This window comes from Gymnoscopelus microlampas, assembly GCF_963454915.1.
Source record: "Gymnoscopelus microlampas genome assembly, chromosome: 23".
Classification (NCBI taxonomy): domain Eukaryota; kingdom Metazoa; phylum Chordata; class Actinopteri; order Myctophiformes; family Myctophidae; genus Gymnoscopelus; species Gymnoscopelus microlampas.
This window is the reverse complement of record NC_139960.1, coordinates 33943557-33959465: the sequence shown is the minus strand read 5'-3', so window position 1 is coordinate 33959465 and position 15909 is coordinate 33943557. Positions and strand designations below refer to the sequence as shown.

The following is a 15909-nucleotide window of genomic DNA, read 5'->3' as shown; positions in this document are numbered from 1 at the left end:
TCTGTTTCCTGCTACTGTTTTATTTGAATTTGTTCAGTACTGGAGTTTCATGGACCAAATAATGGAACAACACTGTGTTACAGATTCTCTCTTTGGGTACAACCGACTAACAACAAACGTTAAAATTATTCCTCTATAAAATGGACTAAAAGTACATACATACAGTCTTTCTCTATGACAGGCACCCAGCACTACCACACACCTGCACGCACACACACGTGCACAGAAACACACACACACGCACACACACACACACGCACACGCACACACACACACACACACACACACACACACACACACACACACACACACACACACACACACACACACAAGCACGCATACACAAAGTTACAGCATACACACATTCACCCTCAGACTATCAATCACATAAACTCACAATATACACACACACCCATTCACAATAGAATACATTCTCAGGAGAAAAAAAGAGTCAATTATACATTTTAGAGCATTTCATATCGATTTCTTTTTCTCATTACACATCCTACCTCAAACAGGAAGTAGGCCGTACCTTATCAACACCTCTATCTGTGTGACAGCCATTAGGAGTGACCTGGGACCACCCTTTACATGGGCCAAGGGTCTACACAGTCAAATCCTCAGTGTTCATTGACAGTGGTGGAAAAAGTACTTTTTGTTTTTACTTTTGTAAAAAGTATCAATGCTGCAAAAGTAAAAGTCTGATAATCTATTAATGTACTTGAGTAAAAGTACAAAAGTATTGGCATCAAAATATACTTAAAGTACCAAAACTAAAAGTACTCATTATGCAGAATGTCCCGTTTCACAAGGTATATGTATAAAATGTATTAAAATCTTTAGCTCACAACGCGTTGTGATGTGACACGTTGTGAGCTTGTAGATTGTCTATTTTCAAATAGCCAAAGTTTAAATAGGGCTGAAGTGGTTAATGTATGTTTTGTGATAATAATTCAAATCTACAAAGTAACTAGTAACTAAAGTTTTCAAATCATTGTAGTGGAGTAAAAGTACAATATTTGGAGTAGAAGTAAGAGTATTGAAAATTGGAAATACTCAAGTAAAGTAAAAGTACCTCAAAATTGTACTTAAGTGCAGGACTTGAGTAAATGTTATTAGTTACTTTCCACCACCGTTCATTTGTCCATTTGAACCCTGAGAGTATACAGATGTAAGCAAAACGGATCCTTAGGGGTCCATTTGGTTACATTTGTATATCTTAAGAGAATGAACTCTGGGGATTTTACTCACACAGCACTGGCCTCATTGACACTGAGGACTTGAGTTGGACCAGTGGGTCCCCGATTCCGTTTGTCACTCAAAAAAAATCTGTAGGCTTTGATACCCTTTAGAATAGAAGTGACACCTTAGACACTCATCGTCCTTGTGCCCAGCACAAAGAATAAATTCCCCCCCTTGAATGCTGTTATAGGAGTGAATTTAGCTTATAATGAGGGTGTCAAATTAGTTTCAAATCTTGAACACCGAATGGGTGATTGGGGGGCTGGGGTGGGGGGACGGGGGTCATAAGAAACAATGCAATTCAATATATATATTTTTTTCTTTGATAGCAATCTGTTGAGGGATGTCCGCTTTCTTTTTCCAACAACACAAAACACAGATAAAGTTTACTGGCTTACAGTTGAAGCTGCAAGTGCTATGTACATAATAGACACTGGGATATAAGTCAACCTTCGCGCACACAAGCCTCTTATCTCCCCCGTGTCCCTGCCACTACATTCACCTCCACGCCACGACACTCCAATCACACTATACATCTTTAACTACAGTCGCATTGTGCAGATATAGCGTCTGTCTTCAATACGCGGCCTATTAGGATATCTCAGACATTATTAGTTATCAATGTGAATGATATAGAGAAACGTTTAGTTGAGCATAGTGTGTGTGTGTATGTGTGTGTATTATACATACATACATACACATGCACACGCCATGCTTTCAAATTCAATGGACAGAGATTGGGTCTAGGTGGATGCAGACTTATTGGTTGTTGTTTTACCGTTTATAAACCGTTGTCTCTGGGAGAATGCACCTAGTGCCATCATACAAGAAGCGTTAATGGAGATGCCTCTTCTCTCTGGCAGCTATACAGAATGCTGAGATGTTGAGGTGGGGTTTGGACAATAACGACCACATTCACGGCTTCCTACTCTCCCCAAGTATGAAGAAGAGCGAAACGGCAGCCGTTTTAGTGTGGTAGTGGTGGTGAGTTTGAACGATCGCACGTATTACGTGTAACCGTTTATGATTCCCCGCTCTCTGTGCGCATTTGTTTTTAGTGGGGCGGAGTCATACAAACGATTTTTCACACAACTCCAGCTTAAGGATGCTGATGGTGTAATGCTTAATTTATAGTCTGTGGCACGACAGTGTCACACGTCGAACGTAGCCGATCTAGAAGATCAGAACACGTCGAGTTGTGAGCTTGTAGATCAGCTATTTTTGGCTATAAATCAGGCATATCTGAGGCCAGTTGCTTGGTGTGCGTGTGTGTATGAGGGTCAGAGCTAAGATAAAGGAGATGTGGAACAACTGAAAGCCTCAGGAGTGGGAATGAGACGACCGCAGTGTTTCTCCTGCTCCTCTCTACATGATACATTTCTAAAGAACACAAAACAAAAGGACACAAAACAAAAAAAACAAAAAAAGTAACTTAGATCTTTTTTTTTCCTCTACAGTTTAAAATATAAAATTCAAGTGCAATTAAAGTTCCAAATATTAGTTACATCACATACATTTCTCTCTATAGTAACAATCTGTTACTTGCAGGTAGTTTTATCACGGCTTGTTATATATCTTAATAATATAGACTTTTTTGATTCGTCTGACGTAAATCGTTCCCTGTGCTCCTATGGATAAAGTATCCATTGAGGTGGAATGGACTGGGGTTTCTAACGCAACACCTTAGAATGGTTTTCCGTGTCCGAATATGTTTTAAGTGCACCAGTTGTTTTTTTTCAATCGCATCGTGTGCACACCAGGGAAGGGGGAGGGGGCATTAAAGAAGTAGTTGACGCCCCCCCAAATAATCATATTTTCTATCAATTACACACCCCATGAAGCCTTGAATTCATGGAGATTTTTTTTGTTTTCGTCGCATACCTAAGCCAATAATTTGATGACTCAAAGAGTAGGACTCAGTCCTACTGAGTCCCCTACTGACCGATGACCCGGTCACCAAATTATTGGCTCAGGAATTCGACAACAAATAAGCATAATATTTTTTGGGGTGAACTACTCCTTTAAATTATTCAAAAACAGAGATACGTCCATGTACGTGTGGATGGATACATGTTCAGAACATCACATACATGGCATGTGGCGTATGTCCGCACAAGCACACTGTGCATACATACTTAACACTCGCACACACACCACCGCCTTGCGCTGTCTGTGAGTTACGTATTCATAAAACATCCATGATATGGGCGTCCGCAAGTGTCTAACATATAAATATTACAAAAAAGTAAAAACAACAAACACGCAACACAAACAAAGCATAACAAAAATAAAGCGGAGGGGTAGACGGTTTGGGGGGTTCTTTTTTCTGCAGGCTGGACAATCATTTTGGGGCTGATAATGGCTGGGGGGTGTGGTGGTTATAGGATGATGCATAAGGGGTCAAATAATGAGCTGTAGACAGGGATATTAACCACTTAAACCATATATACTTAGTTGACCGGAGTCCCCCAGGGGTCTACACTAGGCCCCCCTCCTTTTTTCCCCTCTTCACTAAATATCTTCACCAAAAATAGCCCGTGTTAACAAGCTTGTAGACGGGGCTATTCGTGGTGAAGACGTTTAGTTGTAGAGAGGGGGGAGAAGAGTACAAAGCGGACCCCTGGTCAACTACGTATTAGTTCACTAAAGCATAGAGGGTTCGAGAGATTAAACGGTGCGGAGGAGGAGAGTCCGGGGCTTTATTTGTACGGCCGTAGGAAGCGGGTGACTTTGGAGCGTAGCAGCTTGATGAAGGAGCGCGGGAACATCTCTTTGGACTCCTGCGGCGAGTACCTGAAGTAGTTCTGGGGGTGGGCCAGCACGTCAAACAAGGCTTTGATCAGCTTCTTGTCCTGCAACACAGAGAGGGACACAATAGATTAGGCCTGTCACACTTATTACATAATCGATTAACTATTTGAGATAATCACAATTATTTTTGCCTAAATCGTCATAATCGTTTCCATGTTGAGAAAGGTTTGTACATTTTAAAACATTTTCAGAACTAGTGGAAATACCAGATTTGCAAGCTCACAAAGCGTCGCAATGTGACGCTTTGTGAGCTTGTATATCGGCTATTTCCAGTATTTTGTAACATAATATGATATATATATATGATATATTTTATATAATATATAAAATATGCTGTATTTTGGCCATTTAACATAATTTTTTTTGGATTATTGGTATCGGGTCATTGTCAGTCATTTCTTTGCGTATTTAAATTTTTGTCATATCTGCCCCTGTGCAACTTTGGTTTACAAGGCCTAAAAGCCACACAATTAATCGCAATTATTTGTATGACAATTAATCAAAGTCAAATTTCATAATCGTGACAGCCCTAATATTGATCTTGTTGAATTTGTCTCGAATTGGTACATTCCTTACCCGTACTACTTTCCCTGTCCCACCTGCACGGGAGACTATATTTGCACCAAGGCCTACTGTATGCTTGCTATTGTTACTGTTTTACTGCTACACTCGTTTTACAGGGGGAAAAAAATCTATTTTTTTTTCTTTTTAAAATTTTATTGATTAGATAGATACAGTAGAATACAGTAGACTAACAGGAAATGGGAGAGAGAGATGGGGGGTGACACGCAGCAAAGGCCTTCGGGATCGGGATTTGAACCCGCGACACGCTGTGAGGCTGCATTAGTAGCCTAGGTGCCCAGACGGCTGCGCCAGCTGTCCGGGCCTTTTTTATGGAGTTGGTACAATGTATTTTATCCTGCAATTTCGTGTCCCTTGTTATAGCTGAACAGGGAGAGAAATAATGCAAAACGTAATTTTCAGAACAATTCCTCGCCAAGGTGGAGGAAACAGCAGTACAGCGAGCACATTAACAGTAACTGTGTCTGTGCTAGAATATCAGTCACATCCCTCGGTAGAGAAGAGGTAAGAAGACGAGCTCCTTTTGTCACTCTTGAGAGAGACATGGCAAAATTAAAGAAGGCAAAGGACACGGTGTTCCGTTCTGTGCCTTTTCAAAGGACACTCATACTGTACCTTCAGTATCTCCTGATGGTTCTCCGACGCGTATAGTCTGCCGTCTCGTACGATGTCCTCTATCAGCTGCTGGTAGTCCTCTGTAACACGCAATGATTTCAAGTCAAATTAATCCCAGGATGGCAGAAGAGCAGGGCACAGCATATGATGTGTGTGAGCTACAAACAGTACAAGTATATGCACCAAAGTTGTGCTTTGGTTTGTTCTTTGCGTTTCATATATGACTGAAATTGCTACTAATGTGGATGCCCCTCATAGAACAATAATCTGTTAGAACAAAAACAAAATAATACAGAAAACAATTCATAAAGGCAGTGGATATTTAGTCGTCTATAACCATGCGATAGGCTCTATGCAAAGCAGCCATATTGGAAGGAAATTGGGCCTCTTCCTTACTTCCTTCACAGGTGTTACCAATGATACTAATGAAGGCTCTGTTCCATTTCGTGTAGCACAGTGGTTCTCAAACTTTTTAATTTCAAGGACCCCCATAACTCTGAGAGTGGACAAATGGAACAGAGCCTTAATTAGTATTATTGGTAACACCTGTTAAGGAAGTAAGAAGAGGCCCAATTTCTTTCCAATATGGCTGCTGTGCTGTGCATACAGCCTATTGCCCCTGGCCAATCAAACTGCGTGGATCACAGACAGTCCGACAGCTCAATATCCATTACCATTGATTTCATATGAAATCAATTCACCAGGAAACAATACATCCTCAATAACCAGCTGTTAAGATCATAGTGACACTATACTCTGTCAAGCTGTGAACAACTCTAAAGTTGACTCTGACCATCGTAGGTGACGTAGGGAACTTGGAACCCTTTCCCACTGTTTCCCTCGTTGGACTTGAACTGGATCCAGAGCTTCCGAGAGCGAGAGGTGAAGGCGATTGGCCTCTCGTATGTCTGGCACGTCTCATAGGTGGTGATGGAGGTGGGCAGAGCTAGAGGAAGAGGAAGAGGAAGAGGAAGAGGAAGAGGAAGAAGAAGAAGAAGAAGAAGAAGAAGAAGAAATAGAGCAGAGCAGAGGTTTTGATATTTTGCTGAAAAATGAAGGTCACTTAACTTTATAAATTGATTAAATACAGTGGTGGAAAGTAACTAAGTACATTTACTTAAGTACTGTACTTAAGTACAATTTTGAGGTATTTGTACTTTACTTGAGTATTTCCAGTTTCCAATACTTTTACTTCTAATCCACTACATCTCAGAGGCAAATATTGTACTTTTACTCCACTACAATTATTTGACAACTTTAGTTACTAGTTACTTTTCAGATATAAATTCTTACATTATAAAACATACAATAACCACTTTAGCCCTATTTTATACCTAGGCTATTTGAAAATAGCCGATCTACAAGCTCACAACGCGTCGCATCGCGACGCGTTGTGAGCTTGTAGATCAGCTATTTTCAAATATTTAGTACTTTTAGTACTTTAAGTACATTTTGATGCCAATACTTTTGTACTTTTACTCAAGTATTTTTTTTATTCTGGACTTTTACTTGTAACAGAGTATTTTTATATTGCAGTATTGGTACTTTTACTTAAGTAAAACATTTGAGTACTTTTTCCACCACTGATTAAATATCGTTTCATGACAGAGTGAATTCATTACCGCTCTTCCTCATGACCAGCACGTCTCCACACTCATCCTCGATGGGGAGGAAGATCTCTGGCACGACGATGAGGATGCGTCTCTTGTGTGGAGGGTTAATGGTCCAGATACAGTCCACGTTGGACGGGTAGTCTCCAGGGTAGTTGGGTGACTCAATGTAGCCTGTATAATCCCCCAGCTCGCCTCCACACAGCTGGTCTGAGACGGAGGGAGAAATGAGTGGTGAATACTGAGGTGCAGTGATGTTTTAACCACTGAAGCCCATTAAGACCTGAGTCCGATTTAACTAAATGCCTTTCTAAACCCGTTAGTTCTCAAGTTCGTGTCAAGGACCCCCATAATGATATATACTGTATGTATGGCCGCGGGCCCCCATCTGAAAATGTTTTGTGCCAGGGACCCCCAGACGAGAAGATTTGAGTAAAAGAAATGTAGCTTGTGGATCTGCTATTTTTCAAAAATCTTGCAAATCTTTGAATATATATACAATTTAAACTCAAATCTTTGCTTCTGGAGGTCCCTGGAACAAAATATTTTGAGATTGGGGGGGTGGGTCCGTGGACAAATACATATCATTTTGGGGGTCCTTGACATGAAAAAAGTTTGAGAACCACTGATATTATGGTTTCAATGGGTTAAGACCAAACTCATGAACGTGTAGGGCAGAGAGAAACGTCAACGCTCACTGCAGGCGATTTCTCAGGCATTCATGCTTCAAGCGAAATATTTGCGGCCTCATACTTTTGCAGTGGGAGACGTTGGTGGCACCGTCGAAGTCAGTGGTGGTGTTGCCTGGACAGGTGATGCAGTAGTTCTGACCAAATTCAGACTGGTAGGTCCCAGCCGGGCAGCGGATACAGCGGTGGGTACTGGAGTTATAGTGGTGACCGGGAGCACAGTGGACTGAGGACAAGCACACACAGGTTATTTATTTATCATTTTCTTTTAACCTTTTATTTAACCAGGATAGTCACCACTGAGATGAAAAATCTTTTTTTTTTTAGGGAGACCTGCCCAAGACAGGCAATAATTTAACAAGACGGCACACAGTTATTTGAAAACTTTAGTTACTACCTTTGTAGATTTGTATTATTATTACGAAACCACAACAGAAAAGTTTTTTCCGTGCGTCGCGTTGTGAGCTTGTAGATCTGCTATTTTCACATTTATTCATTTGAAAAAATCTGCACAATGAGTACTTTTACTCTTGGTACTAGTATATTTTGATGCCAGTACTTTTGCACTTTTACTCAAGTACATTTTTAATACCGGACTAGTACTTGTAACAGAGTATTTCTACAATAGGGTATTGATACTTTTACTTAAGAAAACATGTGAGTCCATCACTGAACACATGTAAGCATAATGAGTCAAGGGTAATATCGCACACATATATTATACCAACCATTACACAACAACTAAAGGCTGTGTATTATAATAATAGGCTTTTCCTATACCTTAAAGGTACTGGTAGTAAATAAATGCTACGAGTCTGCAGAAAACAGCAGGACATTATATGGTTGTTGTCACTTGTTGGGTATGTATTGTATATACAGAAGAATACAAATGAACGTCCATGTGTATGATGAGAAAGGCGGGGGGCAGCTTGGTTTTGTGTGCACATAAAACTGGGGTATATAAGGGCAAAATGGCCACTGCATGGACATGGCCAATGGGCTACTGTAGTATTGGATGCTTCACTGTAGATACTGTACTGCAGTGGTTCCCAAACGTTTTAGTTCAAGACCCAAAAGAGAAATTAAGATATTTTGCCCGGAACCCAAACTAGTGAAAATAGCAGATCTACGAGCTCACAGCGTGGCGCGAAGCCACTTTTGTTTTCACTCATTTTATTTCTGGATATGTATTTCATTTTTATTTTTTTAAATACATAAGAAAAATGTTGGAATTGTTTTTAATTGACGATTTTTTTTTTTTGTTTATACTTTTTAAAATATTTTGAAATGTAGGAAACAGAAAAAAAAAGGAGACAAACCATCAAAATTGGTCCGTGACCCAAAGATGGGTCCCGAGTCCTGACCCACTGTTTGGGAAACAGTGCTGTACTACTGTATGTAGCCGAACACAGAGAAATAGACAGTGACACACAGACACACACACACACAAAGCATTTACCTTTCGCCTCACAGTCCCTGAAGGAGACTGAGCCCTCAAACTTGGTCATGAGTCCTCCTCCACAGGGGAAACACAGGACGCGTCCAGGTTCTGGCTGGAAGAAGCCCAGTGGACAGGGCTGACATGGACGAAACCCATCAGAAGAGGAATGACCTGCTGGACACTGACCTGAGGGTGGGATGGGAGGAAAAAACTCTATTAGCATTTAATTCTATGTTGTTGTTTTTTTAGCTGCACAATATGTAAAATGATGATGTTTTAGTGATAGGCTATGTTTCCTGCTGTTCTACATACTGTCAGCCAGGTGAAGAAGGCTTTAACCTTTACTTTTATACAAAAGTATGAAATATCCAAGACTCTAAAGATTTGATGGAAAATGCTTCGGAACATATATTGCTTGTTTGACCACTAAGATGCTTAAAATAATAACTGAAAACAGCCGATCTACAAGCTCTCAATGCGTCGCAGACACATTGAGAGACGCATTGACAGACTGAAAATAGCAGATCTACAAGCTCACAGATGTGAGTTGTAGACCGGCTATTTTTAGCATGCAAAGTGTAAAATTATGACGCCATCAAGGCCCGCCAACATACATTTTAGTCCACTAAATCAACTGTAGATTTAGTCGACTAAAATCTTATGATATTTATTGAACTAAAGCTAGATCTAAAAGTAAAACATTTCAGATGACAAAAAGAAATACTAAAACTAAATGGAATTTTATTCAAATCAAAATGTGCTGTCAAAATCAACACTGCTGTGGCGACAAGCATGTTGACCACTGCACTGTCAGCAGGTAACATTATCTAGTGTTCTTTATCTGTGTTTTTATTTAAATGCTTTATAGAGACGCATCAGGGAGAGGGGTATATGAGGACTATTGTTCTCTGTAGAGCAGTGGTTCTCAAACTTTTTCATGTCAAGGACCCCCAAATGGACACTTATTAGCCCGCGGACCCCCATTTGAAAAGATACATTTTAAGGACCCCCAGTTTGACATGCATTAGGGCTACGGACCCCCATTTAATGGCATTTCTATCTCTGGGACCCCAATTCATGTTGTAAAATCAATGTTATCTTAACTCTGAGAGTGTACAAATGGAACCAAATGGACCCGTTAGGGTCCATTTGGTTCCATTTGTACACTCTCAGAGTTACAGACCCATAAGGGTCCATTTGGTTCCTATCCATCATTTAGCTGGGGACCCCCTGGAACCCCATCAAGTACCCCTGGGGGTCCCCGGACCCCACTTTGAGAACCAATGCTGTAGAGCACTCTATGATAGTCCTCTTGGCTGTATGAACAAATCTGACATCATGAGGCTGTAAGAAAGCAAACGTAATTATTCCTTCCCTTTATGCCAGATGTAGGAATATGTTTCCCATATCTCTGCTCTCCACTAACGGTTCCATAAACTGAATAAAATATCACTGGTCTTTGGCGCTCCCTTGTGGACGTACTGTAGCTGAAAAGAAAACCTGCACTTCATCGTTTCTTTTTAGGGACACAAGGTGGCGGCAATCCACCGTGTTCCCATCACACAGCATCCATATTGGAAAGAAATTGGGCCTCTTCTTACTTCCTTAACAGGTGTTACCAATAATACTAATTAAGGCTCTGTTCCATTCTGGTCAAACAGAGCAGGGTGCTAATGTGGGTCCAGTGGGTCTCAAAGTGTGGTCCAGGGACCCTCATGGTTCCTTGAGGGGGTTCCAAATGGCCTCTTGCAGGTGTGTAACTCTGAGAGTGTACAAATGGAACCAAATGGACCCTTACGGGTCCATTTGGTTCCATTTGTACACTCTCAGAGTTATGGGGGTCCTTGAAATTAAAAAGTTTGAGAACCACGGTGCTACACGAAATGGAACAGAGCCTTCATTAGTATCATTGGTAACACCTGTGAAGGCGTCATTGGTAACTCCAATATGGCTGCTGTGCATAGAGCCAAATGCACACTGCTTTTACCTCCACACTGAGACACATTCTTGGCTCCAGCGATGCCCCCTCCGTCCGTGCTGGGACAGGGCTCACAGGACAGCTGTCCCATCGTGTCCTGGTAGGTTCCCGGAGGACACTGGATGCACTGCTCGTGGTCCCCGCTGTAGAACGTTCCCACACCACAACTCACTATGGAAGGAGAGAGAGAGAGAGAGAGAGAGAGAGAGAGAGAGAGCGAGCGAGCGAGAGCGAGAGCGAGAGCTACCTCAGTTAAAATGTTTCTACCTTTTGTGGGAGGGGGGGGGTTGCTTTTACAGTTTCACCCAGCTGTTAGGGGTCTTGAGGTGAGTGTCTTGTTCAGAGACACTTTGACACGATGGGGGAGCGGGCCTTTCCCGTGGGAAACAGACTTAGTAAAAGTATCAATACTGCAATGTAGAAACACTCTGTTACAAGAGTCCGGTACTGAAAACTTACTTGAGTAAAAGTACGAAAGTTTCGGCGTTAAAATATACTTAAAGTACCAAAAAGAAAAATACTCAAAATGCATAAAACGTATAAAAAGCTTTTGAAAATAGCAGATCTACAAGCTCACAACACGCCACATCGCGACGTGTTGTCAATTTGTAGATCTGCTATTTTTAAATAGCCCAAGTGCATAGGGCTGAAGTGATTAATGTATGTTTTGTAATAATAATCAAAACCTACAAAGTAACTATTAACTAAAGTTTTTGAATAATTGTAGAGGAGTAAAAAGTACAATATTTGCCTCTGAGATGTAGTGGAGTAGTAGTAAAAGTAATGCATATTGGAAATGCTCCAGTAAAGTAAAAATCCCTCAAAAATGTACTTAAGTACAATACACGTACTTAGTTACTTTACACCACTGGTTACAGAAGGAGGCGTTGTCGAGTTACGTTACTAGGATCCGGTGGGAAAGGCCCGTTTGCCACTTTGACACGTACACTGGGCAAGCCGAGGATCGAACCGGAGATCTTAGGATTCCCAGAACGGCCTCTCTACCCACTCAGCTCCACCCAACCAATTTCTGTACATCTATTTTGAATGAATGTCCACAGAGAGACAGCGAGAGAGATGCCTCTGTCTAGCACCAAAAGAGACACCAACCATAAGCAGTTCATAACCCCAGGGGTCTTTCAGGCAACAAGGACCCCTAGTTGAGAGAGAGATGAAGCAGGGACCCCCACTATTGTATGATTGTGTTGCAGATTAAACTTTTTCATAGACTATCATCAGTGTTGTTGTGTAAATTAATGTTTTTTGTTTGTTTGTTTATTTCAGACATTTAACCACTTGAACCCTCAACACTTTGTAAACTTAGCCTTTGGCTCTGTACTTGGTTCGCTCCTTTTTCCCTCTACACCAAAGCTCTTTGCCGAAAATAGCCGATCTACAGTACAAGCTCACAAGACACAAGGCGTTGTGAGCTTGTAGATCTGCTTGTAGATTTTTCCGTCTGATGTTCCCCTCAGAATGGGGATGCTATAGTGTTGAAGTGGTTAATGTAAAAACTAACAAAAAAAGTTCCTATCGCACAAAGATTTGGCGGCCCCCCCTGTAGTAACTCTGAGGACCCCCTAGGGTTCATAGTGATGGTGTGTGTGTGTGTGTGTGTGTGTGTGTGTGTGTGTGTGTGTGTGTGTGTGTGTGTGTGTGTGTGTGTGTGTGTGTGTGTGTGTGTGTGTGTGTGTGTGTGTGCGCGTGCGTGTGCGTGCGCGTGTGCGTGTGAACTCACCACATTTCCCGTCTCGTAGCACGTGTCCGGTGCTGCAGGCCTCGGCGCCCTCCAGCACGCGGGCCGGCTTCTGGGCCACCTCGTACTCCGTCCCGGAGAACTGGATGTAGAACTGCTGCTTGTTGATGGACTTCCTGAGAGTCCGCATGGCGCTCTGCAGCCTCTGCTTGGTCCTCTCCCGCACACACTCCACGTTGCAGGCGTCTGCAGTGGTGGAAAAAGTACAAAATGTTTTTTTTAACTTAAGTAAAAGTATCAATATTGCAATGTAGAAATATTACATGTAAAAGTCCGGTAATAACATTTTACTTGAGTGAAAGTACAAAAGTATTGGCATCAAAATGTACCTAAGGAACCAAAAATAATGTACTCATTATGCAGAATGTCCCGTTTCACAAGGTATCATACAGTATGTATAAAATATATTCAAATCTTTTAAAAATAGCAGATATACATGCTTACGCGTAAGCTTGTAAAGCTTACGGGTAAGAGTATACGTATATATATAGCACTGTAGCTGTCAATGTATGATCAATTATCAACTTGTTCTCTCTCTCTCTCACGCACACGCACACGCACACACACGCACACGCACGCAAACACTGACCCGAGGCCTCCTCTTCCTTCATCTCCATCTCGAACTCGGCGGTGATGTGGGAGACCTCCTTGGACGGGGACTTGCGTCCTCGCCGGCGCTTCTTGGACGAGTCACACTTCAGATTGACAAAGGTCACCTGGCAGTCATCTGTACAAGGGAACTGGCCACCTTCCAGATGAAGAGAGGAGGTGACAGGGAGATGGAAGGAGGAAGGAGCAGAGAAACAAAGAGTGCGGCAGAGGAGGAGGAGGAGATGAAAGAGACAGAAGAAGGAGAAGGAGAGGAACGAGACAGGGGGCAGAATGATTAGAAAATTGAATTGCACACACACATATGCATTAGTGCAGTGGTTCTCAAACTTTTTCAGGTCAAGGTCCACCCAAAATTATATGTATTTGGCCGCAGACCCCCATCTCAAAATATTTTGTTCCAGGGACCCCCAGAAGCACAGATTTGAGTTACAAATGTTCGCTTTAAAAATAAATATTTTTTGAGGCGAATAATTTTGAAATTTTACACAAGCACATTTTTTTGAATACCGGACTTTCACTCGTAACAGAGTATTTCTACATTGCGGTATTGGTACTTTAAGTAAGCAATCAGAGTACTTCTTCCACCACATGCCATGTGACCGCTGGTTTACCTTGCAGGCTCTGCTTGGCCGACTCCCTGTGTTTCTCCTTGTTCCGGGGCCTCAGGTGACACTTGGCATCTTTGATCTTGAACCTGGCCTTCTGTTTGATGGGAGGGGCCAGCGCGTCTTTATTTACATATACACAAAGGAAAAAAAATACATTTTGAATATTCTCGAGCATTCAAAGTTAAGTTCCAAAGTTTAGAATTTAAAGGGATAGTTCACCCCCAAAATTACATTTTTTTCTATCATTTACACACCCCATGGAGACTTGAATTCATGGAGAGTTTTTTGTTTTTGTCGCATTCCTCATCCAATAATTTGATGACTGGCGGCGGCTCCGGTAGGAGACTCAAAGTGTCAACTTTGAGTCTCCTACCGGAGACATTAGCATCTTTCTTCCGGTCATTAAAATTATTGGCTTAGGAATGCGACAAAAACAAAAAAAAACTCCATGAATTCAAGGCTTCATGGGGTGTGTAATTGATAGAAAATACGTTTTTTTTTTTGGGTGAACTATCCCTTTAAGGAAATGTATTTCCATGTTTTTTAGGCATTCCTGTTTTATTCTGACTGGGTTTGTTAAAGGAGCTACACCATGATTTTTTTTTTTTTTATAATATTTGATATCATATTGTTTATGTCCCTCAAACGTTTTTCAAAAGGTTTGAGCCTAAATCAAGCCTCAGATATACTCATTCCAACTAACTTCTCTCTGGCTTATAAAGCACTTTCACCTGCAATACCACATTGTCCTGTTTGGCACGGGGCGCTATTGAGCCAGTTTGTATGCATGTTATGTCCTGGTTCTGTGTGGAAAAAGTAAAAAAAGAAAATAAGAAAAAATGGAAAAAAAAAGAAAAAATTAAAAAAAAAAAAAAAAAAAAAATTGTTAGAACTGAAAAACGGGAGGAATTGTTCCCAGACGTGACGTAGGGTGGGGGAACAAATCTGACGGACTGTTTTCAGACCAATTTACATAAAAAAACACAGATAGCCTATGAAAGCCTGCATGCTCGAAGTCGGGTATTTGTTGGAACAGAAGAGAGGTGGGGGAGACCAAAAACACACAAAAATGAAGAAAAAGTTAAAATTCATGGTGTAGACCCTTTAAACGTGATTTATACTTCACTGTACGATTGTGTTTCTTGCCAAAAAAAGTGACAGATTTTCAGTTGAAAATGTTTGTTGAGTGACACGCTTGTGCAGAAGCATAAATTAGCCCTTTGTAGCATGGACCCAGGACACTTACTCACACACTCTTTCTCACCCTTCTATCTCCCCTCACTCTCTCTCACTATTTAAACGCACACGCGCGCGCGCGCGCGCGCACGCACGCACGCGCGCGCGCGCGCACGCACGCACGCGCGCGCGCGAGCGCGCACACACACATTCCTCTGGCCCGGCACTTTATTACCTGTCCGACATTGCACAAAGTGCTGAAGGATATATATTGGAGGAGTGCTGAGAGTAAGAGGGGGAGAGATTAGGATGGAGAGGGGGAGGAGAGGAAGGAGGGAGAGAAGACCAAGTTCACGCCGTTCCCCACTGGGAGGACGAGGTGAGGGGAACGCAAAAACAACAAGCACAGTCGAGGTGTCACGATCCCGGTAGGAAACACTGTGTGTGTGTGTGTGTGTGTGTGTGTGTGTGTGTGTGTGTGTGTGTGTGTGTGTGTGTGTGTGTGTGTGTGTGTGTGTGTGTGTGTGTGTGTGTGCAGTGGTGTAAAGTAACTATTTACTCAAGTACTGTACTTGAGTGCACTTTTGAGGAATTTTTACTTTACTGGAGTGTTTCCAATTTTCAATACTTTTACTTCTACTCTACTACATCTCAAAGGCAAATATTATACTTTTTACTATTATTTGAAAACTTTAGTTACTAGTTACTTTGTCGATTTTGATTTTAATTGCTCCCCTGGGTGCTACATATGACCACCTCAGCTGGGTCAAGCTGAAAAGTAGTTTCCCC

The 15909-nt window shown here is 41.7% G+C and overlaps 1 protein-coding gene across 4 annotated transcripts in view; it reads right to left on the bottom strand.

The window, feature by feature from the left end:
- Positions 1-15909, bottom strand: part of scube1 (signal peptide, CUB domain, EGF-like 1) — a 142010-nt gene continuing 126101 nt past the window's right edge. For 2 of the 4 annotated variants that reach the window (XM_084049378.1, XM_084049380.1), the window contains 10 exons: positions 13948-14064; positions 13314-13472; positions 12707-12910; positions 10978-11139; positions 9009-9176; positions 7614-7775; positions 6873-7070; positions 6044-6196; positions 5251-5330; positions 1-4094 (listed from right to left, as the gene is read on the bottom strand). In XM_084049378.1, coding sequence (XP_083905504.1) covers positions 3942-4094; positions 5251-5330; positions 6044-6196; positions 6873-7070; positions 7614-7775; positions 9009-9176; positions 10978-11139; positions 12707-12910; positions 13314-13472; positions 13948-14064 — 1556 coding nt within the window. In that variant the 3' untranslated portion in view covers positions 1-3941. The remainder of the gene's footprint in view (positions 4095-5250; positions 5331-6043; positions 6197-6872; positions 7071-7613; positions 7776-9008; positions 9177-10977; positions 11140-12706; positions 12911-13313; positions 13473-13947; positions 14065-15909) is intronic. The other 2 variants (XM_084049379.1, XM_084049381.1) reach the window with 1 other exon arrangement.